This window comes from Talaromyces stipitatus, genomic scaffold (genome assembly GCF_000003125.1).
Source record: "Talaromyces stipitatus ATCC 10500 scf_1105507295523 genomic scaffold, whole genome shotgun sequence".
NCBI classification, from domain to species: domain Eukaryota; kingdom Fungi; phylum Ascomycota; class Eurotiomycetes; order Eurotiales; family Trichocomaceae; genus Talaromyces; species Talaromyces stipitatus.
Genome location: NW_002990113.1, coordinates 2,673,732 through 2,697,099, shown reverse-complemented (window position 1 = coordinate 2,697,099; position 23,368 = coordinate 2,673,732). Strand labels below are relative to the sequence as shown.

The following is a 23,368-nucleotide window of genomic DNA, read 5'->3' as shown; positions in this document are numbered from 1 at the left end:
CCCACTACTTGGGATTCCTCTGAAGAAGCTCGCTGTGATCGATCTTCACATGCGAGATACACTTACTATGATTGCTGCATGGGCCCACAATCCAAACAAGTATTCCTAGTATTAGTTTTCGTATTAGTATCAGTATCGGTTCTCTGGTTGTGAATACCTGCAAACATTAGCACAGCACAGGAAAACTCCATCCAGCCTAACTAATCTATCAATCTTGGACTCTAAGCAGTGAGTCTCAGGTACTCTATACTCTATACAGTAACTATACCGGCAGAATGATGTAGAGCTAATAATATGATGTGCTGGTGTCATATCATCGGCCCTTCCCTTCCCGCCCCATTACTGTTACCCCACCGCCCCGCACCTGTCATATATACGCTCCGTGCCACTAGGGCAAATTACTATGTAGTAACAACACATTGTGTTACAGTTACACCGCAGTGTGGAACACACAGGCCTAATTTTCCGTCATCGAGCTCAGCCAGGTCATGCTTCCCGGTCTGGATTTGGTTAGTGCCGCCCCCAATTAGGTACTATCCACGCTAGCGGCGCCCTGCATATTTACTATGGTCGATCCCGGTGGTTTTGTTAGTGTGGTGGGACTGACCCACCTTCCCATAAAAGTAAAGCAGCTTCTTAAAAAAATAGTCCCTACCATTATAGGTAAGGTGTGTTAAAAATAGAGAAAGCTATAGCCTAAGACTGGCGCAATAAAATACAGCTAATTGTATCATCCCTGTCTAATGCGGTGGGGAAAAATGAACGAACAAAGCCACCAGGGTTCACCATAGTAAAATAGGGAGTTGTTGGGGATCTAGGGCATTAGAATACAAATTAAGTTAAAAATAGTCACATTACATGGACACTAACCAAATTCAGTAATACGTCGCCATCCCATATAAATCTGGAGGCAGGATAGCTAGACATCAGAGGTCCCGTGCCGCACAAGATGGAATCAACTACTGCCAAAGGTACCATCATCGTCACGGGCGCCAACGGCGGTCTTGGAAGTGCTATCACAAAGGAGATTGTTTCCAAGCCCGAGTTCTCAGCATACTATGGCCTCTACCTTGTCCGAGATGCGGCGTATGCGCCTGCGCTCGATTCCGTGCTCGCCACTAGCTCAAAGCATCCTCACGAAGCTCTCTCGATAGACCTAACCGATCTCGATAGTGTCCGCAAAGCTGCTGAAGCTATCAACCTGCGAGTTTCAGAGGGTAAGATTCCCCAGATAAGAGCTCTGGTCCTCAATGCTGGATTCCAGGATTTCGGTAAACAGACCTGGACGAAGGATGGATTCGATACCACGTTCAGCGTCAATTATCTGGGACACTGGCTCTTGACGCTACTCTTGCTGAAGAGCATCGATAGGGATGCCGGCAGAATCGTGATAGTCGGCAGTCAGGCTCATGAGTAAGCATTTCCTGGCCTCCCTCAGATGCTTTGAGGAATAGGCTGACAGGAGTCTTTTCCCCAACTCAGTCCTAATGACAAGCGGAATGACTCCAGCAAAGCTTTCATCGACGACAAATACAACCCTATGATCCGCGACAAAGATAATTTTGAAGCAATTGCCAAGGGAAAATGGAGTTCTGCGATAGAGGACACGACCTGGCGCAGCGGATTCCGTCGTTACGGTGCGGCCAAGCTCTGCTTGACTATGATGATGCACGAGCTCCAGCACCGCATGAACACAGATCCTCAGTTAAAGAGCGTGTGCATCTTGGGAGTCGACCCAGGCGCCATGAGTACTGGCTTACAGCGTCATGCATCGTGGTTCATCCGCGTGCTGCTATTCCAGATCGTATTACCTCTTACATTGCTCTTGATGTCAAAGCCGCCCTTGCGCCCAACCCAGAAGTCAGCATCACATATCTTGCAGGCGGCTTTCGATTCAAATGAGGTCCTAGGCCAGTACCCTAAGGATCTGTATTTCAATGGTGATGAGCCGCTGGAAACGAGCGAGGAGTCGAGGGATGCCCAGAAGAGAGAGCTTGTGTGGAAAGAAAGTGTACGTTATACACAACTGAAAGAGGGAGAGACTGTCCTAGCTGCCTGGGAGTGAGGGTGGGATTCAAGGAAGGCTCGAGGGTAGTTCATTGCACTTGGGAACGCGTCATCCGTTCAGGCCGAGTCAAGTGGTTTAATTAATATCAAACTTTTAATTGTCACTCAAAAGTCCCATCGAGGACTTTAGTATCACAGTGATAAAAGAACTACATCTGCTACTGATACATGCCAATGCATTTTCGATACTTCTAGATCAAGTAGGACTAGTAACAGGGGCTTCTTATAGTTAGGTATATAGCCAGAAAGTCGTTTACTACATAAATACTATATTGTCAAGGGCAAAATCATCTAGTAGTAGGATAAAAACATTGTAAACATGCCTCTACCTCCATATATCTTGATTATCTTCTATATCTAGCTTAGCGTCCTCAGCCATCTACGCAAAAGATCCAAGGTTTCAGAGCACCCACCCCACCCCCTGGTAGCTGTAACTGTGGACTGAGCACAACTTGGGAGTGTTTCTGGGTGGCTACCTTAGGGTGTTAGCTGCAAGCCAACCAACAGTATCGGTTATGGCTAATTCAAGGGTGATTAGATAATTTTAAATATATTATTATAAAATCACCCGCTATGAAGCCTCTATGTAACATTCTACATGGAATATATGGCTGAGTAAGCCTACTGCAGTGCGGTGGCCATTTAAAATGAGGGGTCAGGCATGCAACGAGCTGTTCCACAGCAGATAGTGGAAAGCAGGCAAAGACAACTGGGTCACTCGGTGAAGACCAATGCGATATTGACCCTATTCCCATTTACTGGCAGATACGCTTTCCAATATCCGAGTCAGGGTTATATCCGCCAGAAATCCTGCATCAATGGCAACCTCATCCGTTTAGCTTCTCAGATTGGCACTTGTAAAGTCTCGGCACCGAGATCTACACTTGTTAGCTGGTTCAGCTCCAGCTTGGAGCTTTTGCGGCTGACTATTCCTGAGTAACAGCCCGTCTGGTGCGTAACGTCGTCATTTTCTCACAGCTTCGTTGCTGACATCTGATCCTTTTCCTTTTCATTTTCTTCTTGGTGCCTCTCCCACTCAACATGCTCTCTGAGTTTCTTATCAGCCCTGTTGCCCTACTTCTGTGCTCTTGTATCATCTATTCTCTGGTTTCGTTCATCAAGCATTGCCGTCGTCTCCCTAACATTCCCGTCATCGGGGCGCGCAAGAACGACTTGTTCCCCATCTTTCAAGCGAAATGGCGCAACACGTTGAACTTCAAGGCTGCCATGGAACAGGCCTACACGCAGTATCGCGACAGCGCCGTCATTCTCCCTGTCGTTAGCGGAGGTGACAGCGTCATGCTGCCGTATTCTGAGATAGAGTTTGTCACCGAACAGCCAGTTTCTGTACTCAGCTTCAAGGAGCGCGCCGCCCAGATCTATCAGACTGATCACACGTTCATGAACCCGAGGATAAATAGAGCGGCGCGGTATGATACAATTATCCGAACGACTATGACGCCTCAGGTTGGTATTCTGATACCTGCTCTATCAGATGAGGTAAATTGGGCTTTTGATGAGTACTGGGGTATCAACACGTCCAAGTGGAAGGAGGTATGCGTCTTCGAAACGGTGCGCCATATCGTCGGTAGTGTCGCGAATCGCGCTGTTGTTGGTGCTCCATATTGTCGGGACCCTGGGTTAGTGAATAATGGCATGGCTTTTGCTATAGATGTGCCCTTCAGCGCCTCGATTCTAAATCTTTTCTGGGAGCCATTACGGCCCTTCATCGCCCCTTTCGTCACCATCCCGAACCGTATCCATACGCGACGGTTCCGGAAGATCGTCTTAGCAGAGATTGAAAAACGATTGCGCGACTACGATGCACGTCGAGCAAATCCTGAGGATAAATCGATTGGTCCGGAGCCTAATGATTTCCTCCAGTGGGCAATCCAGCAGGCAAAGGCATTTGGTGACCCATACATGTGGCGGAGCGAGACATTGGCAGATCGTCTGCTGATCCTCAACTTTGCAGCCCTACATACATCGTCTCTCTTCGCGACATGGGCTATGTTCGACCTCGCAGCGTGTGAACCCAAGGTCCTCGACGAGCTGCGCGAAGAGATCACATCAGTACTTGCCGCACATGGCGGGCAGTGGAACAAGCGGGCGGTTGCTGAGCTCGAGAAGCTGGACTCTGCCATGCGCGAGAGTGCGCGGTTGAACTCAGTCCTCGCCGTGGGTCTCAGACGTGTTGTACTCGCTGAGAACGGGCTGACTACGCCGTCTGGCGTGCATCTTCCCAAAGGCACGCACATCTCTGTACCAGTCTACCCCGTCATGCGGGACGACAGCATATACGCTGACGCTAATACATTTATGCCTTTTCGGTTTTCCGAACTGCGCAGTAAACAACATCAACAGCAACGAAGTGAAGGAGAAGAAAAAGAACAAGAGAGTAATAATATAAACATGAAGCGCATCCCCAATAATTTCACAGCCACCAGTCCTGACTTTCTCGTCTTTGGCCACGGGAAGCACGCCTGTACAGGCAGACACTTTGCCGCTACCATGCTGAAACTCATTCTTGCTGATGCTATTTTGAAATATGATTTTGAAAGACAGACTGCAAAGGTAGAGGGGCCGTGGTATGGCGATTTCCGCCTCCCGCCGATGAAGGCTTGCATTAAGATCAGGAGGAGAGAGACACCAGCGTAGAGTAGGCTGGATGGGCTCGTTCGACTTTGAGATAAAGTCGTATGGCCTACGTAGCTTGCTCTTGAATAATTCACACTAACTAGAGTCATTCGGTACATAACTTCCTTCAGTTTCCTATTTAATATTCTCCTGTTTCTAAGAAGGGAATCTTGAATGACAAATTTGGCCATAGGGTATGATAGTTGGTGTCGAAAAGTAAAACTTGGCGTGCTGAAATAGGTAATTTTGCGCTCCTATCATGAAAGATCGATTTGCAATATGTTAAGACGGTGCAAGTAAATTTGCTTTTGATGTGGTAATACTGCTGCGGAGAAGATTCGGGTGCTTTCGCATCGCCCGCGAAGAGGGGCCTCTTAATGTTACACTCTCAACCGGGGCGTCGAAAACGGTTGATCCCTGGCAACTGAACAAGGGGATCAGCCAGCTATCCACACGGCGAAACGGATGACTGTCGGGGTTGCACATCGAATGCGAGGTTGTGTAATGTGCAAAATCTGAAGGGGCTAAGCAGTGCATGTTTTGTGTCTGCAAGGCGTCACTGGCGAACCCTGGGTGCATCATGGTCGATGCCAGTTGGGTGAACCGTCAAAAGAAGAAGATGATACAGGGATATTTCGCTTGCTACTGTACTTCGGTGAGCATCTTCATTATTGTCCTCTTGGCAAAGTCCGCCAGTTTATGTGGCGTATGTTCGTATTCCTCTTTCGCTGGAGGTTCTCTTAGTACCGTTGAATGGTGCTTCCCAGCAAAAGTCATGTCCTTGAAAGCCAAATACATTACAGTCCCGCAAATTGTAAACAATTCTCCGCCCTACAGATTAATCCAAGAAAGACCACCAGCCAGTGGTGGGCAGGTTCTAGACACCAGTGTCGCAGTGTCTCCAAATCTGGTTAAAGAGTCTTCTCTGGAGAAAATGAGAGACCAAAATAAAAGGAAAAGATCGATGATCCAACTGAAAAACCGGACCAAAGGAGTGATCTGCATTAGGGCGAAGGCATCGCATCATTTGATTGTTGGTGACAAAGACGTGTGGGTGGGATGAAAGAAGACGCAGTTATATACTGTAGGGATTGCCATGCAAAGTACAATTTTGAGGCCGAACTGTCCAATGGGGAGTGTGTGAGCAGAAGACTGGAAGCAGCGATTCCTCCCTATCAGCATGATGATAACATAGAATTTACAGACATGCACCACCACCACCACACCCCTGCGGCTTAACCACCTACAGTTCTGGCCCCCAAAGTCTTCCAGTCTCACAAAAGAAGAGACGCATACTCCCCCGGCCAACGTCTACCCTCCCTCCAGCTCTTTTTCCAAACTGAAAAGGTGACACCCAAAGTAAAGCGGGAGACTCGGTACTTGGTCTCTCCCCCAATACATATTCCCCCATTTCAATCTTACTCCCCCGCATACCGGTAGTCAGAGCGTATGTAACCAGAGTAAGATCTCTCAAGAGAAGAAAAAGAGATAGAGAGAGGCGCGTTCTTCTTGATGTCTATCAACAACCAATGAACTGACTTACCGGCGCTCCTCTTTTCCCGCAACTATGGCTTCTTCAGCGGCACCAACAGATCTTTGCGCCTTACCAGCGGGAGTCTCACCAGATGGCGTATACAATTTCATCAGCCCGCCATCGCTCTTCCCAGCTCTTCTGGTCATCAGTGTAGTTTTGGGTGCCTTCTCGACGATCTTTGTGTTGGGGCGCCTTTGCGTCAATCGGAAAAAGTTAAGGATCGCAGATTGTAGGTGTTCACCAACATGTTCTCTTTGCTGATAATCTATTATTCTTTGTGCACATCCTGGAAAATGAGTTAAGAAACAATTGATTGAAACTTTATAGATATGACATTTATTGGTTGTTTAATCAATATTACGTATACGGGCCTTGTACTTGCTCGTAAGAGCCCCTCACTTCCCATCTAGTGATCGCTCTTCTCACTCTGGACGTTTTGCAGGGCCAGATTCCTACCGCCATATATGGGACACTCCGGTCTGTGATTTCAACGGCGAGTCGCTCAAGATCCTGTTTGTCCAGACCATGTTCTTCGGCCCGGTATTCTTCTTCACCAAGGCTGCCATCCTGCTCTTGTACAGCCAGCTCTTCGCGATAGAGATGCGCTTCAAGCTCGCTATAAACCTTAGTATCCTCGTCACGCTGCTCCTGTATCTGTCAGAGTTCCCGCTGGCAGCCATCTACGCAGCTCCGAGGCCAGGCCACTCATGGAATTCGTTGCTGGAAAACTTGAAGGCCAATGCACCGCGGCTTGCCCTCGGTGGAGCTGTGCAGAGTGCTATTTCAACCGCGCTGGATATTTATATCTTCATTCTGCCTCTGCCGATTCTCCTGAAGCTCCAAATGATGCCTAGACAACGCTTGCAACTTCTCGGCATCTTTTCTACGGCTCTTCTGTGAGTACTGCCCGCCATTGGTCTTGGAAAAACAACTGGGCTAAGATATCTTCTCTCTAGCGGAGTTGGCGCTAGCATAGCGTCACTTATCATCAAGATCAGACTGATGTCGTCGGCGGACTCTAGTTGGCTAGGTGCTCAAGCCACCATGTGCACGTATGTCTTTCACCATCTCTTATTGCCTCTTGCGAATAGCGCGAACTGACGTGCCGTCACATAGAATCATCGAAACTAATATAGCGCTTATCGTTGGTTGTATGCCCTCCTTTGCCCAATTCGTGACCGTCTACGTGCGCGGCTCTACGTTCATAAAGTCTCTACGGTCCCGGCTGCTGAGCGGAAGTGGCCGCACGCGCAACGCCTCGGCGCCCTCGAAGGACGTGATCACCTTCGGCTCAAACCAGCCGCCCAGACGGAATAACTACTACGAGCTGACGGATACTATGTTGCTCGAGACGCAGACGACGATACGGGATGACACGTCAGAAATGGACCACCACTCCAAATCGAGCAGTACTCAGAGTCGGGTAGAGCAAGCTGTATGATACAACATTGAACTAGCTAAAAACAGTACGTCCTGAATAAATAAGCACGAAAGTGAACGGACAAAACTTCCTTTTCGATTGATGCAGGGAACTCCTTGGAGCTATCTCATCTCATTCGAGGCTCGTGTAAGAAAACGGGGAATCCTGCAATCTACTCCAATCCCGGCGCTTTGGGATCCACAACCGGTTGTACCCGACTATCTGCCTGCATCTATAAAAAGAAGCATGGCGCCGTGGAAGATCTGGTACGAAAAGGGTCTCTGAGCACATGGCATTATTGACTTCCTCTCGTGATGGTCGTGGTAGTACAAGTCTTAGGATTAGGGTTACGGCAACCCCCACGCTTCCTTGATGCGTCCTATTCTCAACGTATTTTTCAGCTTCATTTTTAACCATGCCATGAACCTCATTAGGTCAAATACCTCTAATTTGAAGGCAAACCTGTAGTAGTAGTAGTGGTAGTATTCATACTCGATCTAGCAGGCTTATCTACGCGCTCCGCTATGCGAGGGGCTCCAGCGCACGCCACAGACTCCATGAAGTTAATATACAGGCTGACTTGAATTAGGATCCACAAAACCCAGGATGCCGATTAGTAGAAAAAAGGTTAGATATAACCCTAACTTAAATAGCTATTTGTAACGAACCCTAAGAGCCCCAGGCAAGGTTCTGTCCCTTCCCGTCCCGCGGTCACGTTGCTGATTTACTTCCCTTTGCAGCAGATCGCGTATTTAAGCCTGTTGCAGGCCAAGTTGAATAATAAGCTTTCGTATCACAAACCTAGTGTATTAACCCTAACCCTAACCCTCAGACGCATTTCTTCAATAAAGAGACACATTCCCACCTTTTTTGTGAGGTAGTCAGTCAAGGAATATAATCGCTTGTCAGCTCCCCAGAATACTACTTCTATTGCTTTAAGCCTGCGTAGGACTTTCTACCAACAAAGCCTATTCAGAATCTGTTCAGGTAGATTGCGCGCCTCTAACGCAGCTGACATAGCCAGCCACGCGACTAACGTAATTCACCACCGAAGCGGCACCACTACCGAGCCGGCATTTTTTCCCGAGCGCGTACACGATATTGATTTTATATTATTCAACACGTCAATATGCCACCAATTCGCAATAAAAACCGGAAAAATTTAGATGAGCAAGAGGGACGAATCTTATTAGCAATTTCTGATTTACAGAATGGCCGAATTCAACGTGTAGCTCAAGCTGCAAGGATTTACGAGATCCCCCGGACAACTTTACAAGATAGACTCAATGGTATTCAACAAAGATCTCTCGTACGCGCCAACAGCCATAAATTGACTCAATATGAAGAGGAATCGCTTGTCAAATGGGTGCTTGATTTAGATCGACGTGGATTACCCCCCCGGCATTCTCTTGTACGAGAAATGGCTAATTATATACTTTCACAACATGGCAAACCACAAGTTGGAAAAAATTGGATAACTAAACTGATTAAACGCCGTCCAGAGATCGATTCCAAATTCGCAAGGAAATACAACTACGAACGTGCTAAATGCGAAGATCCAAAGATAATACAAGAACATTTTGATCGCGTACAAGCTGCTATATCTGAGTACGGCATCTTACCGGAAGATATATTCAACTTTGATGAGACTGGCTTTGCTATGGGACTCTGTGCAACTGCAAAGGTTATTACTGGAAGCGATCGATATGCTCAGCCGAAGCTTTTACAGCCTGGAAATCGAGAATGGGTGACTGCAATTGAGGCAACAAATTCAACTGGATGGGATGTGCCTTCGTACGTGATTTTCAAAGCAAAGAAAAACGTACGAGAAGGCTGGTTTGATGATCTTCCAGATGATTGGCGAATCAATATTAGCGATAATGGCTGGACTACAGATCAGATAGGATTAGAATGGCTTAAAACCCATTTTATTCCCTATATTAATGGTCGTACGGTTGGAAAATATCGAATGTTGATTCTTGATGGCCATGGAAGCCATTTGACACCAGAATTTGACCATATATGTACTGAGAATAATATTATTCCAGTCTGTATGCCACCTCATTCTTCGCATCTCTTACAGCCTCTTGATGTTGGCTGTTTTGCTGTTTTAAAGCGACATTATGGGCAGCTTGTTGAGCAACGAATGAGGCTTGGTTTCAATCATATTGATAAAATGGACTTCTTAACAGCATTTCCACAGGCTCGTACAGTGGCATATAAAGCTCAAACTATTCGGAATAGCTTCGCAGCCACTGGATTAGTGCCTTTCAATCCAGATCGAGTTATACAACAGCTTAATATTCGATTGAAGACACCAACCCCCCCTCCAAGTCGATCAAGCAATACGGCATCATCCTGCTTACAAACACCTCAAAATATACGCCAATTTATACGCCAGTCGACTACAATCAATAAACGTATAAATGAGCGTACAGAAAGCAACCAAAATCAAGAAATCAATCAGGCAGTTGTACGGTTGTCAAAAGCCTACGAAATGATAGCGAATGATGTTTTACTCGTACGGAAAGAGAACTACGATTTACGAGCTGCACATGAGAAAGAGAAGCAAAAGCGCCAAAAATCTAAAAAGCAAATATCTATTGAGCAAGGGGTTACTAAAGAAGAAGTGCAAGCGCTCGTACAAGGTCAGGTTGAGGCATCCCATGCTGTTACTACTACTCCGGCTGAGCCGGAGCTCCCAGCTTCTCAAGCAGTCGTACGCCGCCAATATCGCTGCAGTGGTTGTAACGTTATGGGGCATAGAATTAACCAATGCCCTAGTCGTATTAGTAGTTAGATTTTTGTATATAATTTGTATGTGGCTTTGAAAATTGGGATTTGAAATCAATATCGCGTACGCGCTCGGGAAAAAATGCCGGCTCGGTAGTGGTGCCGCTTCGGTGGTGAATTACGTTACAGGCGGCGCCATCGAATTGATAATATAAAACCTATATCAATCGATAGATCTCATTACAAGCAGTAAACTAATATAATTGTCATGGTTGTGGAGTTATTTCAAAAAGTAAGTTCCAACGGAAATATGTGTTTCCGCCCCACGTGGTTGTCGTGGCGATCGCGTGGAAGAAAAAAGCGGAGTCATATGAACCCCCTCGCATCTTGTCTTCCCACATAGTGGTGCACATCCATCTGTCCATCTACTACATAGTATATGACGATCCCCGGTAATTTTGTTAGTTCAATGGGGCCGTACAGGGATAGCAATCCTGTAAGCGGTCAAGCAACCCTAGGCCACCGCCTTCCTAATATCAGGGCTAGCAAACCTCCTGATTTGTGCTCTGGAGCTGGATTTTTGATATCTAACCATCAATATAGCTATCAATATAGCCACCCCCAAGCTAGCTACACATACGCACGCCACCGCGTGGTCGGGCGGCGCAGAACCCAAAAGAACGCAAGCTAAAAAGCGGGAAAAGTGATTGCTGGCTATCCGTAGCTTTGGGATATAAAGAGCCCCTCCCCCGTCGATGCATGAGTAGACTTCCGAGATCCACGAGCAAGGTTTGATCCCACCCTCTGGGCTGTCGTCTGCAACCTTCTCCTCTCGTGTCTCTCTCTGCTGCTTTCCCTAACAAGAAGGCAAACATGGCCAATCGTCTCAGTCTCCGTCAACTATGCGTAACGATCCCCCTCCCTTTTCTTTTCTTTTCCCCAATTCTGTCTGATCGATATCCCTCTCTTTGGCTAACTTTGTGAGTGGATACAGTGTGAGAGCTTGATTGCTCTTCTCGGCGCCAAGAACGTCTTGCTCCCAGGCAGCTCGGGATACAACGCATCACTATCGTCGTATTTCTCGCCCCAGGCATCCTCAGTCCACCCGTTGTGTTTTGTCACGCCGCAAAGCTCAACAGATGTGTCCAAAATCGTCTCATCTCTGGCCCAGAGCGGCTCGTGTATCTTCGCCATTCGATCCGGAGGACACACTTGGTTCCCCGGCGCTTCGAGTGCGCCCTCGGGCGTGACCATTGATCTGCGCGGTCTCGACTCGATCGAGGTCCACACCCAGAACTCGAGCGTGTCTATAGGCGTAGGCACGACCTGGGATGTCGTATATTCGACATTAGAGGCCTACGGTCTTAGTGCTGTTGGTGGCCGCGTGGCAGGAGTAGGTGTGGGAGGACTGACTCTCGGTGGAGGCATTTCCTTTTTTGGTCCTCGCTATGGTTGGGCTTGCAACCAAGCACTCTCGTATCAGGTCGTGCTCGCCAACGGCTCTATCGTGGAAGCCAGTGAGAGCCACAATGCAGATCTCTGGTGGGGGCTGCGCGGTGGATCGAACAACTTCGGTGTCGTTACTGGTGTTACTCTGGCGGCCTTCGAGCAAGGCCCCTTGTGGACGACTACGACTGATAATACTCTTGCCTCAGTCAATGACCAGGTCAGCATCTACTCTCAAATCATGCAGCCACAGAACTACGATGAGAATGCGTCTTACCTGTTCGGTTGGGGCATCTCGCAGCCGCTGAACCAGACTGTCCCTATCACCTTGAACCAGCTTGCTTACACAAAGCCGCAAGGTAACAGCACCCCAGAGTACTACCAGGATATTGTGAATCTGCCAAACTTAGCTCCTCTCGAGGTTGCAGTTGTTAATATGTCGACGATCGCTGTGGCAGGGGCCGCTGCACAGCCGCCACAAGTTCAGCAGTATGCAGATCCATCTCTCTCCTGTCCTCTGCTTTATCCAAAAAACGAAAGTATTGGCTCTTCTCACTGACTCGAAATAGATACCTCACTGCAACAACTACATATGTACCTACGAAAGAAATGCTCTTGGCCACTTTCAACGCATACAATAACAGCGTAGCATCACTCCGGAACCTTACAGGGGTGACTTGGACCGTAATCATAGAGCCCCTCCCACCGCAGATCTACGCACGTGGAGCTACCGAAAACGCCCTAGGACTTGCCGGCAACACCCAGTCGCTCGCCGTGTGTCTGGTCTCGCCATCCTGGACCGACCCATCGCAGAACGAGCAGATATACGCCCTGGCGCGCGAGCTGATGGACACCATAGAGAACGAAGCCAAGAAGCTCGGCGCCTACGACCCGTACATCTATCTGAACTATGCAGCGCCGTGGCAGGACGTCATTGCGGGCTATGGCCCAGCGAGCGTAAGTCGTCTACAGAAGCTGAAAGCGGAAGTTGATCCTAACAACGTATTTCAACGTCTGGTTCCTGGAGGGTTCAAAATTCCTTCTTGAACCTGAATCTTTAGCCTTAAATTATAATAATAAAATTTTTTTGTCTGTGTTGCGATACGATGTTCAGACTTTGTTGATCTGTGATCTCTCGGGGAAAAAAAAAGCAGATAAGAGTCCACCTGCCCAGTCAAGGAGTTGTTGTTGGTAGAATGACCTACGCCGGCTTAGAGCAATAGAACTAGTATTCTGGAGCTGACATAGTGATTATATTCCCTAGCTGACTACCTTAAAAAAATGGTGGGAATTGTCACGGTGCCAGCCCGTTCTCTTCCGTTATGTGGCGTTGCCAAATCTGCTTGGTTGAGTACGCTATCCTAGCTAGCTATCTCGTACAAGAGGTGCCTATCGACAGGTAATATTAAGCATAAAGGGGAAAAAGGAAGAAATGAAGTAAAAGGTCTGGTTCTCGCTTCTCATGTAAATCTCTGTGCAGGGCGCCTTTCCCTATCCAGTTCCGACGTCTGATGTTGATATCACTTCCCAATACGGCGCGGATAGGGTTACACGGCTCCTAGCCCTATCCGTGAACTGAGACGGGAACGCAGAGCCATGCCCAGCCGTCACAATATTCCTGGTATAGCAGATACCTAGAACCTGGCTTGCTGGTTCGACGGTTTTTTGAGCGGAGAGCACTGATGCAGAATTGTTCTTTGAAGGTAAGTGCTGCAATTAGGAGTGTCCTTGAAACGCTACTAGTACTAAGACATACATAATGACCTGGAAACGGATCAGATCTGCATCGGAAGAACATCTCCCATTTAGAACTTGACAAGTCGAGTCCTATCATACGTGCCCTATGTGAGGTAGGATGTCTCTCGCTTAGTTCTACTCTCTCGTATCAGGCTATTCGACCCGGGTTATTATTCTTTAGACGCAACCCGAGAATCATAACCGAGATTAAACAATCTGCAATTATTTGTTAGTAATCCAGAGTGATTTTTTGGTAAAAATAAAAGCGGAGGAGCCCGAACTAAAGATCAGTCTAGATAAAATCGTATATTCTAGACTTCTCACAATATCTATTCCTTTCTCTTTCGAGGTTCTATGTAGGACCGTTTCGTGGAGCAGAACCCTTCCTTATATCATCACATCTTGGGGTGATAAAGATAAAAAAAAATTAAATAAAAAATATAAATACAAATAAAGAAGCATTAAATGGAATAATGAAAAAATATCACCACTAATAGTTCAGGGCCTTTCCCAATCCAACGATATAACTCCGGCAAAATCAGGAGGCGATTTAGTCACCCTAGCCCTAATTCCTTCCATTTCGGGAAATTAAAGTCCGCATCCGTATTTCCTAATTAGGATTATCGGCTCAAACATGAAATTGAGTCCTACCCAACGTCTGCTTTATAGCTCATAGGGTGATTGTGTACTATTTGATTATTTTTTTGGTCGATGTGTTACTCATTTACAAAGTGAATCATCACTGAGAGAATCGGAACTTCCGAATCTGCTACGGGCATATAAGGATCCAGACACCTAGGCATCAAGTCCTTCTTGATATTGAGTCAATTTCATCGTTCATTCCATCCACTAAAAAGGAAAATGGCAACACTCCAGCCGTCTTTAACGATCGAAAAAGAGGCCGAATCAGAAACACAGAGCGCCAGCAGCAAAACCAAAACAGAAATAACGGCAGCAACGCCTCAAACGACGGGAGTAAACGTGCCTCCTCCTCCAAACGGAGGTACAAGAGCATGGCTTCAAGTCCTCGGCGCGTTTTTCCTCAACTTCAACACCTGGGGTCTTTTAAAAAACACTTTCGGATTGTTCCAGTCCGAATACAGCGCAGGTCTGCTGAGGAACTCATCGCAGTCCTCAATTGCCTGGATTGGTTCGTTGCAGTCATTTCTGATGCTGGTGGTTGGAATCCTGTGCGGACGTGCCCTTGATGCAGGTTATTTTTACGTGGATATAGTCCTAGGTGTTTTCCTCGAGGTGTTTGGCATGATGAGTTTGTTTCCTCCTCCAAAAAAACATAAAAATCATAGCAAGGAGAGACTGACACAAAACAGTGGTGTCAATTTGCAAGGAGTACTGGCAGTTGGTTTTGGCACAGGGCTTGGTTGTTGGCATTGGTACCGGAATGACCTTCATCCCAAGCGTTGCGATTGTCGGCACGTACTTTTCAACACATCGATCGACCGCGTTAGGCCTAGCAGCAACTGGTTCGAGCGTCGGAGGTATCATATACCCAATCGTATTGAGACGTCTTATTGTCCAGATTGGATTTCCGTGGGCGGTTCGAACTATGGCTTTTATCATGCTAGGAACTCTTCTCGTGTCGATTGTGGAGATGAAACCTCGCCTCCCTCCTCGAAAATCGGGGCCGCTGGTCAATACCGAAGTTCTCAGGGATCCTATATTTGTTATTTGGTTGATCGTAGTATTCTTCATTTTCATCGGTCTCTACATCCCGTTCTACTATGTGGAACAATATGCACTCAACCTCGGTATCTCAACAGACTTATCCTTCTATATGTTGGTCATTATGAACGCGGGCTCAGTCCCAGGTCGAATCTTACCGTCCATCATCGCCGACAAAATTGGCAACCTCTCGGTCATGATCCCGGTACAAATATCGGAATGACCCTGTTTACCTCGGGGTTGGGAATGTTGATCGGTAGTCCCGTAGCAGGTGCGATTTTGGATCATCAGAGGACTGCTGGACACGACGTTTTCTGGGGTACTCTAACTTTTTCAGGAATTTTCATACTCGCTGGAGGGGGGTGCTTATTCGTTACCCGCGTGCTCAAGGTAGGATTCGGTCTGAAAAAGGCTTGATGGAGAGTTTCGTAGAGTATGGGCGGGTTGATAGCCGCTCATTATATGGGCATGGTCAGAGCAGATATATCAAAGCAAGGCAGTCATCAATTGGTACCTCTGGAGCAAGCGAAGGTGACAGACAATGGCGAATACAAAAGGATACCTCGGAATCAAATCTATAAGTTGAATACAATTTGCATCACCTAACATAGGAAATAATGTTAGATACTGAAACATATAGTTACCCTTTTTGACAGATTTTCAAAAGTGTACAATGTTCGTCTCTTGAAACCTTATAAAAACCTTGGAAGCCTACAAGCCCTAGATCCGGTAGATACATTCATATGTACCATCCTCATCCTCAGCCTATTTTATGTATTTCAATCAGATTCAAGATAACCATTGTGTAATTATGTTACAAATAACAGTTCACTCTATAAGCATATATACAATCATAAAGACAGTCAGTTCTGAATGGGAAATTTTGGGAAAGATGTCGGATTGGTAGGTTTATTCCAGGCCAATCCTGAAGAGGTTTTTACTGGGATGAAAAGAAAAGAAGTGACTAGCAAGATCTATATATGTTCCGTTGTCTCTCTTCCCGTGTATCCATGAGTTTTTAAGAAGGGTTTTATAGACATTTTGGCGGAGTGATTTGTGAGCTGTCATGAGGGGTAAATATGAGGATAATTTTGAGCTCTGATAAGGTGGCTTCTGATTGACTGAGATGTACTACGTAGGTGCCCAAGTATTGCCCTAACGTGGAGTAGATCTTCAACAGAACAAGACGATCTTTCTGACACTATCATGAGGGGTAAACCTTGAAGGTTCAAGGCTTCTGCCTCGCCGGATATCCGGGTTATCTAACAAAAGAGTAAAAAGAGGAGGGGGAAAAAGCCCCATCCATATTCAATCATATCTTGAGAAAACTCTCAACCGTGTCAACTATAGTCTCCTCAAGAGGCCTAAATTTCATTCCAAGCTGTTGAACGGCCTTCGACGTGTCCAATGTGTAAACCGGTGGTATAGGAGCTCCAGGAGTACCCATCGGTGTCGTTTCCCGAAGTTGAGGAAACTTCTCCCGGATAATATCACAGAACTGCTGGTAGCTATATGGTGAAGTGTAAAGTAAATATCGCTGACCGGCTGCCTCAGGCTTTTCAAAGGCTAGGACGTGAGCTGCAGCCACTATAAGGAAGCTGTTAGCATAGTGATCCCCCACGCATCATTTAATGCAGCGACTTACCGTCGCGGACATCAACGAAAGCCCAGAAAGCATTTACGGGGACTTCAGTCTCGGAACCGTTGATAAGGCGATAGATGTCGGCAGAAGATGTGTTTAGGGAGTCCACGTCCTTCACGTGATGTACGACAGGTCCGAAGACCATGGGGGGTAACAGGGTGGTCACACTGAAATTTGGCTATTGTTATATTAGTAAAGCGTGAATTCATGATGGTAGGGTTAAACTTCTCTAACCTTATTATCCTTGACATATTTCCATGCTGCTTGCTCCGCAAAAGTCTTCGATGCAAGGTATGCAATGCTGCCATTTGTCCCTGCTTCCTCAACCGTTACGGGATTCCAATCGGCCTCAGTATAAACGTAACCAGGTCGCAGACCCTTGGATGGATCGAGGACAGACGCAAAAGATCCCGTGATTACAACTCGGCGGACATCCGGGTTGTGTTCCTGGGCCGCTTTCAGAATCGACGTTGTTCCTTGGATAGCAGGCTGGAAAAGCTCCTTTTCGTAGTCATTAGCATTCAGAACAAAGGGTGATGCTGTATGGATAATCTATTTGAGATGGGTCAGTTAAAACAGTATATTTATTACTTCCTGGACTGACATACCCCATTGACCCCCTTGACGGCTTCGTCGAACGCATGGGGAGCTGCTATATCTGGCACTATGGATATACTCAATTGACTGGCATAGTCAGCATGCGTTTGGCGCACTTCTGCAGCAGATTTCTCGGAACGAACTGTTCCTCGAACGTTGTATCCATTGCGGAGGAAAGCTGCCACGACGTGTGCGGCGATAAAGCCGGAAGCGCCGGTCACTAAAACTGTAGCCATTTGTATCAGATAGGGCTGATTGGGCGGGTATATCAATTGTTTGCTGATCTGTTATGGGGTTGATTAACCTTCAGAACTGAAGAACTGGCAATGTACTTTGACACTGTTTATGAAATTGGGAAAGAATTGATCCTTACCTAGACCTCTTTATATATCATGGATATGCTGGAAAAGCTGGCCGCTTCATAATTTGAAAATTCGTTCATTCGATGGCTTTCTCAAATAAACTTCCATGATTGATAATCAAGAAAATAGTTGGTGATGATATTTGTGTAGATAATGCTTTACCACATGCTTCCATGGCTCCTGTGGCTTACGCTGATTCCTTGGTGAGAATGATGAATAATTCATTGTAGAATGACATTGTCAACTATTAACGAAACTAATTTCTGAGCAACAGACATTCATGCCTCTGCTTTTGAGATAATTCGTTGTTGTACCAATAGTTCCCGCTAACGTCCTTCACCGCCTGATACCCACCTGATGCCCAATTTTGACAGGTTACCATATAAAATATTATGACTTTTTACAACACATACAACAATAAAATATAACTAATTTTGTAGTATATTAGTAAATCATATATAAAGAATTTGACAGTGTAAATTTTATTTAGCGATAGCGGTGGGGAAGTCGAATCTAGTGGCCTCTACGATTTGTAGCAATAACCTCATCAACAACCTCCTCTTCGACCTCACCACTGCGTTTGGGCTTCGATTTCTTTGAATTCGGGTTTGTTCGACTCGTACGGAGCATGGGAGTAGTGAAAAAATCTTTTTGGAGCTGTAAATCAGCTAACTTAGCAAGTTTTTGCTCTTCTTTTTGGCGTTCATTTTCTGCAGCTTCACGTTGGCGTTGTGCTCGCTTTTTTCTCCCGGATTTGAGCTTTTTCAGTTTTTTCTAACTCTCGGGCTTCCTTTGCAAGCCTTTGTCGAAGCTTTTTATCATCTTTACGAGCTTGTTCTTGCGCGGCGTTCTCGTCTTTTTGAAGTTGAAGATCTCGGGCTTGTTGAACCTTAGAAGGGCTAAAAAAAAGACAGCACCACCTTCGTCTTCTGTAGGTAAATCGAACAATAATTGTTTTGACTTTTTCTGGCGCTTTTGGAGATTCATAACAGTCCTTTGTAAGCCTTCAACTTGTGCTTTGAGTAGAGAATTCTCGGCTTGAATTCGATACATCTCATTGTTCAGCTTTTGTGACTTTTTATCATGAAAATCACTAACGGCATCCTTTACAATCTTTGAAAGACGTTCCAATCTTCAGGATGGATAACAGAAGCTAAAGATCCACTTGAGGACGGCCGGGATTTGACTTTTTCCGTAAATTTGTAGATAACGTGCTCCGGATTGAAAGGATATAAACCTGTATTTTCGAAGGCAGATTCGATATTGTCAAGTATAAAAGATAAGAGCCAAGCTGCCCAAAAAAGCCGAAAAAAGTCACGTTTTGTAAGCCGTGTCAATCCTTGACAATCCTCTAAAAATTTCTTCAATTCATTCGAATAAGCTTTCGCAAGAGGTGAGAATAAAGCGACATCAAGAGGCTGTAACGTATGAGTTGCATGAGCCGGAAATATTGCTAATAATATCCTTACTATCGCAATAGTTGATAAACCTCATATTGACATGAGAACTGTGGCCATCAAGGATTAAGAGGCGCCATCCCCTGCTTGCTTGAGATTTTGTCTCTTTATCAAAAACATCAACAAGCCATTGATATTGGATATATCCAATATCGTTATTGGTCCATCCTGACTCTGAAGCAGCGAAAAAGCATCTTTGTTCTGTAGGATTGAAATCTTGAAGCCATGAATCCCGGATTTTGCCTGATTTTGCCATAAAGATTAGACTAGGTGATATAGCCTTTTCATTAGCACAAATGCAAGCAATTGTAGTTATCCATTCTCGATCCCCATCCTGAAGAAATTTCTTGTGGCCTCCTAGGTCATATTTGCGCCGAGAAAAGACTCTTTTCTCTTTTGATATTATCCCAAGCATGAAGCCTTTTTCATCCATGTTATAGATTTGTTCTGGGCCAAGATTGTATTGCTCAATTTTCCGACCAATAAGCTCAAAATATAAAGCATATTTCCATGCTTTATCTGCCTTTTTCCTGTCCATGTCGAGACCTGTAGAATAGCGAGAAATAACCTGAACTGAATAAAACTTTACCCAGCGGTTAGGCCGGTTCTTTCCAGGCTTTCTACCACATATATCGTTTGCAAAACTTCGCAGCATTGTATTTGTAGGTGGAAGGCCTTTTTCAGTAAGATGATTTATCCATCTTATAAGTGCTTGAGATTGCCCTTCGTTCAATACTCGTTGATTGTCATATTGTAGGATTTTGGGCCCGTAACCTTGCGAAAACGTTTGTTGAGATTTGAAGGATCAACGCCATAGGTTCTTGCAACTAAACTAATATTGGCTTTCCTCTGGATCCAAGGAGCGTAAAGCTTCAAGTGCCAGTTCGTATTTGTCCATATTGGTTGATCTATCGCGCTTTAAAAAGGTCGCGATTTTTGGTTTTCTGAAGCAAAATCGGGTATCAGGTGGGCCTGGGTATCAGGCGGTGAAGGACGTTATTGCCGTTTCTCCCGCTTTACCCCAGTCATGTACGTAGTAGTACCAGATGCGATTCCAATTGACAACAAATCAATTATAGACGACTTTCCGAGCCGACAAATTGTTCCGATAGAAGCTTCTATAGCATTTCTCTTCAAGGAGAAGATTTTCTGAATATTCATAGTACAAAACTTAGTCACTAGCTAATTATATAATCGGTCTAAATCCGGACTAGGGGACGCACTGATTGGCCTCAGATATCAGTTTAAACATTATAAATCGACCTCAGATGGCGGGTATAACGTGCTGGAGTTTATTTTCCGTTTGTAACAGATTCCGCATATCCGGAGTTGAATATGTCTTCCTAAGACTGGGCGTCCGATTTTGCGTATTTACGGTCCGTTCCAGAGCATCCTATAGTCCATATCACACTACTAGCATCTACAGAATCACTGGCTAGAGAATTATGATTTCCCTCTCTGACATCAATTACTTGCGCCGTTGCGTGGACCTAGCCCGCGAAGCTGTCGACGCAGGCGACGCACCATTCGGATCAATACTGGTAAATGCCGCGGGCGAGATCTTGCAAGAAGCCCGCAACAGAGTAACGACCGAAGAAGATATCACATTGCACCCAGAGTTCACACTAGTCATCTGGGCGCAGAAGCATTTATCACCAACAGAGCGCGCAACGACCACAGTCTATACCTCTGGCGAGCACTGTCCAATGTGCGCAAGTGCTCATGCATATGCGGACTTGGGACGGATAGTATACGTCAGTTCATCTGCTCAGCTTGTGCAATGGAGGAGAGAGTTTGGTGTTAAATCTGGACCTGTTGCTCCGTTACCAATTGGTCAGGTTGCCCCTGGTCTTGTCGTTGATGGCCCGGTGCCGGGTTTGGATGAGGAGGTTCGCAAGCTACATCATCTTAGACAACTACGGAGCAGTTTATGAGAGTTATCTGTGAATTCGTTACGAATAAGACGATAATTTACAGTAATATATTCTTTAGTTCGCTATTGACGGTACTTGATATGCGAATACCCAGGCGATTGAGCTATTTGGTACACATGTGTAGACATTGGAGGTGCTAAGGTATCATTAGCAGAAGGGGAATAGTCAGCTTTTTACTCTGCCCAGGTGTGCTCATCCATATATGTCTCACAATTGCGTCGCCTGAATCTTCGAAGTATAGATACGTAGTTACCAGGCGCTATATATCTCCGGTCTAAAGGCGCAACGAACCTTGAACTAGGCATATCCCCAACCATATCGACAAGGTTTACTTCTTCTGTAAGAGCTTTCACAGCGGTTAGGACGTAGACCCTCATCCTTGTTTCATTATTTGGGAAATGCAAGAACTGTAAGTTCCGCTCCAGATGCTTGGTGGCTTATATAAGTGATTTGGCCAGTCTGTTCGCGTGGTCTCTTGACTAACGCTGGGGATTGACTGTGGGGGAAGTATCCTGATAAAGTAACAGGGAGTTACGATCATGTTTCGTGCGCCTGAAGGTGGATATCTCTGAAAGCACATTTATCTTGTAGGTATCACTTTAATTTCGAGATTGGAAACTTAGAAGCAAGTCCAGGGGTTACCTTGTTGCAACTTTTAAGTCAATCACCCGAGGCGAAAAGTACACATGTCTTCTGGCTCAATGAAGACTACACCAATACTCACTAACTTATAGCCTTAAAACGGACATTAATATCGTGACTTTCCAGTGCGATGAGCCCAATCGGCGGCACTGGCCATGTGGCGAATGTAATGTGCCACATTACCACGATTTTTGACGTCGTTCGTACTTCAGCGGCTATGCTAACAGCTATAAAAGTACTCTATTCCCAAAAGTAGTTCGGGATTGGCAACTACATGGTAACGCGGACCTCGCCAAATACGTAAGAATAACAATGACTTCAGGCCTCTGCATATATACTACCATCAGAGCCACGAGAACCTCAAAGTCGTGGACGGAAATTCAAATACCACTCTATACATTATCAACCGGTCACTGACCGAACCGCACCTCACTATTCTCCATGCTTCTTCGGGATCGGGCAAACCCACAGACATGGCAGGGACTGTCTCAATGGATGATGAACCGACCGATATCAGTTTATGCTTCCCTGACCGAGAGTTCAAGATGACGCTACATGATCGAAAAGCAGATGTTCACTGGGTTGCTGGTCCCGGCATCAAATGGAAGTGGAAACATCAGTACAAAAAGAACGAGGATCTTGAGGCAATTGATATGGCAACTGGCAGATGGCTTGCGAAATTTGAGATCGCATCATCAGAATTCGATAAGAAAGGGACGATCGTTCTCTCAGAATTCATGCTATTGGGGCAGTCAGAATTGGACGTCCTAGTTGTCACTGCTCTAGCAAGAAATGAGTATGATCGTAGAGTGCGGAAAAAGAATCGGGAAGGGGTGGTCCACTTGGGTCTGAAATTGGAGGACATGTGTTAGGGAAATTGCTCACATCATAATAGAAACAAGCCGGCTGTGTAGGTATGATATGAGCTACGGAACAGCTCAAAATCTATTCAAAACACACTTATAGAAAGCCCCGATCCCCTTTCGGTACCTGGGTAGAATGGTACAAATTCTGTTTCTTACAGTCTGCCCTTCCAAGGATGGTTCTTTTTACAAAAGAGCTAAATCTAAACTATAGTCACGGTCTCAAGTCTTTAGGAGAAAATCAGCCTTAATAATAGAACTATAGTTATTTCATGTGGATAAAGAGTATAACTCAACTGACAAGGAAACCCATACTGTTATAACTAGTGGAGATCTCGATTATGAAAGACATCAACACATTAACTCCAGTAGGGGTCGGCCCCAGAAGTCTACAGTATCTAGGTACATTTGGAAACTTTCCGGATCCCAAAATTCGACAACCCATCACAGCAGAATTGGCCGAGTCACCAAACGACGATGGAGGCTGGAGCCGAGGAAACTCTCCTAGATACCGTTCAAGAAGCTGTGCTCGGGATTCCGATGTCCTGCAAGAACGGGAATTATGGAACGTGCCGAGTCCGGATGATAACTCGAAGAACATATATCATAGACAC

The 23,368-nt window shown here is 45.8% G+C and overlaps 9 protein-coding genes across 9 annotated transcripts, besides 6 other annotated features; 8 read left to right on the top strand and 1 right to left on the bottom strand.

The window, feature by feature from the left end:
- The first annotated feature begins 937 nt into the window (after positions 1–937).
- Positions 938–2,337, top strand: TSTA_069210 (short-chain dehydrogenase, putative). The gene is made up of 2 exons (XM_002340846.1): positions 938–1,413; positions 1,483–2,337. Exons 1-2 carry the CDS (start codon positions 950–952, stop codon positions 2,063–2,065), a joined length of 1,047 nt encoding a protein of 348 aa, XP_002340887.1. The 5' UTR covers positions 938–949; the 3' UTR covers positions 2,066–2,337.
- Positions 2,338–2,605: 268 nt separating this feature from the next.
- Positions 2,606–2,632: a sequence feature (AT_rich).
- Positions 2,633–3,108: 476 nt separating this feature from the next.
- TSTA_069200 (cytochrome P450, putative) lies at positions 3,109–5,571 on the top strand (the record flags this gene model as incomplete). The annotated part of the gene is made up of 2 exons (XM_002340845.1): positions 3,109–3,389; positions 3,423–5,571. 2 exons carry the CDS (start codon positions 3,109–3,111, stop codon positions 4,723–4,725), a joined length of 1,584 nt encoding a protein of 527 aa, XP_002340886.1. The 3' UTR covers positions 4,726–5,571.
- Positions 5,572–6,271: 700 nt separating this feature from the next.
- On the top strand, positions 6,272–7,939 carry TSTA_069190 (uncharacterized protein; the record flags this gene model as incomplete). The annotated part of the gene is made up of 5 exons (XM_002340844.1): positions 6,272–6,467; positions 6,566–6,622; positions 6,681–7,134; positions 7,195–7,290; positions 7,355–7,939. The coding sequence occupies 5 exons, from the start codon at positions 6,272–6,274 to the stop codon at positions 7,677–7,679; spliced, it is 1,128 nt and encodes a 375-aa protein (XP_002340885.1). The 3' UTR covers positions 7,680–7,939.
- Positions 7,940–8,787: 848 nt separating this feature from the next.
- TSTA_069180 (pogo transposable element, putative) lies at positions 8,788–10,458 on the top strand (the record flags this gene model as incomplete). Its single annotated transcript, XM_002340843.1, has 2 exons — positions 8,788–9,682; positions 9,707–10,458. The coding sequence occupies 2 exons, from the start codon at positions 8,788–8,790 to the stop codon at positions 10,456–10,458; spliced, it is 1,647 nt and encodes a 548-aa protein (XP_002340884.1).
- Positions 8,833–10,323: a mobile genetic element.
- An 806-nt stretch (positions 10,459–11,264) lies between the features above and the next one.
- Positions 11,265–12,884, top strand: TSTA_069170 (uncharacterized protein; the record flags this gene model as incomplete). The annotated part of the gene is made up of 3 exons (XM_002340842.1): positions 11,265–11,297; positions 11,386–12,326; positions 12,407–12,884. 3 exons carry the CDS (start codon positions 11,265–11,267, stop codon positions 12,882–12,884), a joined length of 1,452 nt encoding a protein of 483 aa, XP_002340883.1.
- A 16-nt stretch (positions 12,885–12,900) lies between these two features.
- Positions 12,901–12,926: a sequence feature (AT_rich).
- Positions 12,927–13,984: 1,058 nt separating this feature from the next.
- Positions 13,985–14,058: a sequence feature (T-rich).
- Positions 14,059–14,435: 377 nt separating this feature from the next.
- On the top strand, positions 14,436–15,480 carry TSTA_069160 (monocarboxylate transporter, putative; the record flags this gene model as incomplete). Its single annotated transcript, XM_002340841.1, has 2 exons — positions 14,436–14,844; positions 14,906–15,480. 2 exons carry the CDS (start codon positions 14,436–14,438, stop codon positions 15,478–15,480), a joined length of 984 nt encoding a protein of 327 aa, XP_002340882.1.
- A 917-nt stretch (positions 15,481–16,397) lies between these two features.
- Positions 16,398–17,732, bottom strand: TSTA_069150 (cinnamoyl-CoA reductase, putative; the record flags this gene model as incomplete). Its single annotated transcript, XM_002340840.1, has 4 exons — positions 16,398–16,844; positions 16,903–17,077; positions 17,134–17,451; positions 17,508–17,732. The coding sequence occupies 4 exons, from the start codon at positions 17,730–17,732 to the stop codon at positions 16,570–16,572; spliced, it is 993 nt and encodes a 330-aa protein (XP_002340881.1). The 3' UTR covers positions 16,398–16,569.
- A 1,331-nt stretch (positions 17,733–19,063) lies between these two features.
- Positions 19,064–19,321: a mobile genetic element.
- Positions 19,314–20,093: a mobile genetic element.
- A 667-nt stretch (positions 20,094–20,760) lies between these two features.
- TSTA_069140 (cytosine deaminase, putative) lies at positions 20,761–21,328 on the top strand (the record flags this gene model as incomplete). Its single annotated transcript, XM_002340839.1, has 2 exons — positions 20,761–21,204; positions 21,308–21,328. 2 exons carry the CDS (start codon positions 20,761–20,763, stop codon positions 21,326–21,328), a joined length of 465 nt encoding a protein of 154 aa, XP_002340880.1.
- An 837-nt stretch (positions 21,329–22,165) lies between these two features.
- TSTA_069130 (uncharacterized protein) lies at positions 22,166–22,778 on the top strand (the record flags this gene model as incomplete). The annotated part of the gene is made up of 2 exons (XM_002340838.1): positions 22,166–22,191; positions 22,214–22,778. The coding sequence occupies 2 exons, from the start codon at positions 22,166–22,168 to the stop codon at positions 22,761–22,763; spliced, it is 576 nt and encodes a 191-aa protein (XP_002340879.1). The 3' UTR covers positions 22,764–22,778.
- Between the last annotated feature and the right edge of the window lie 590 nt (positions 22,779–23,368).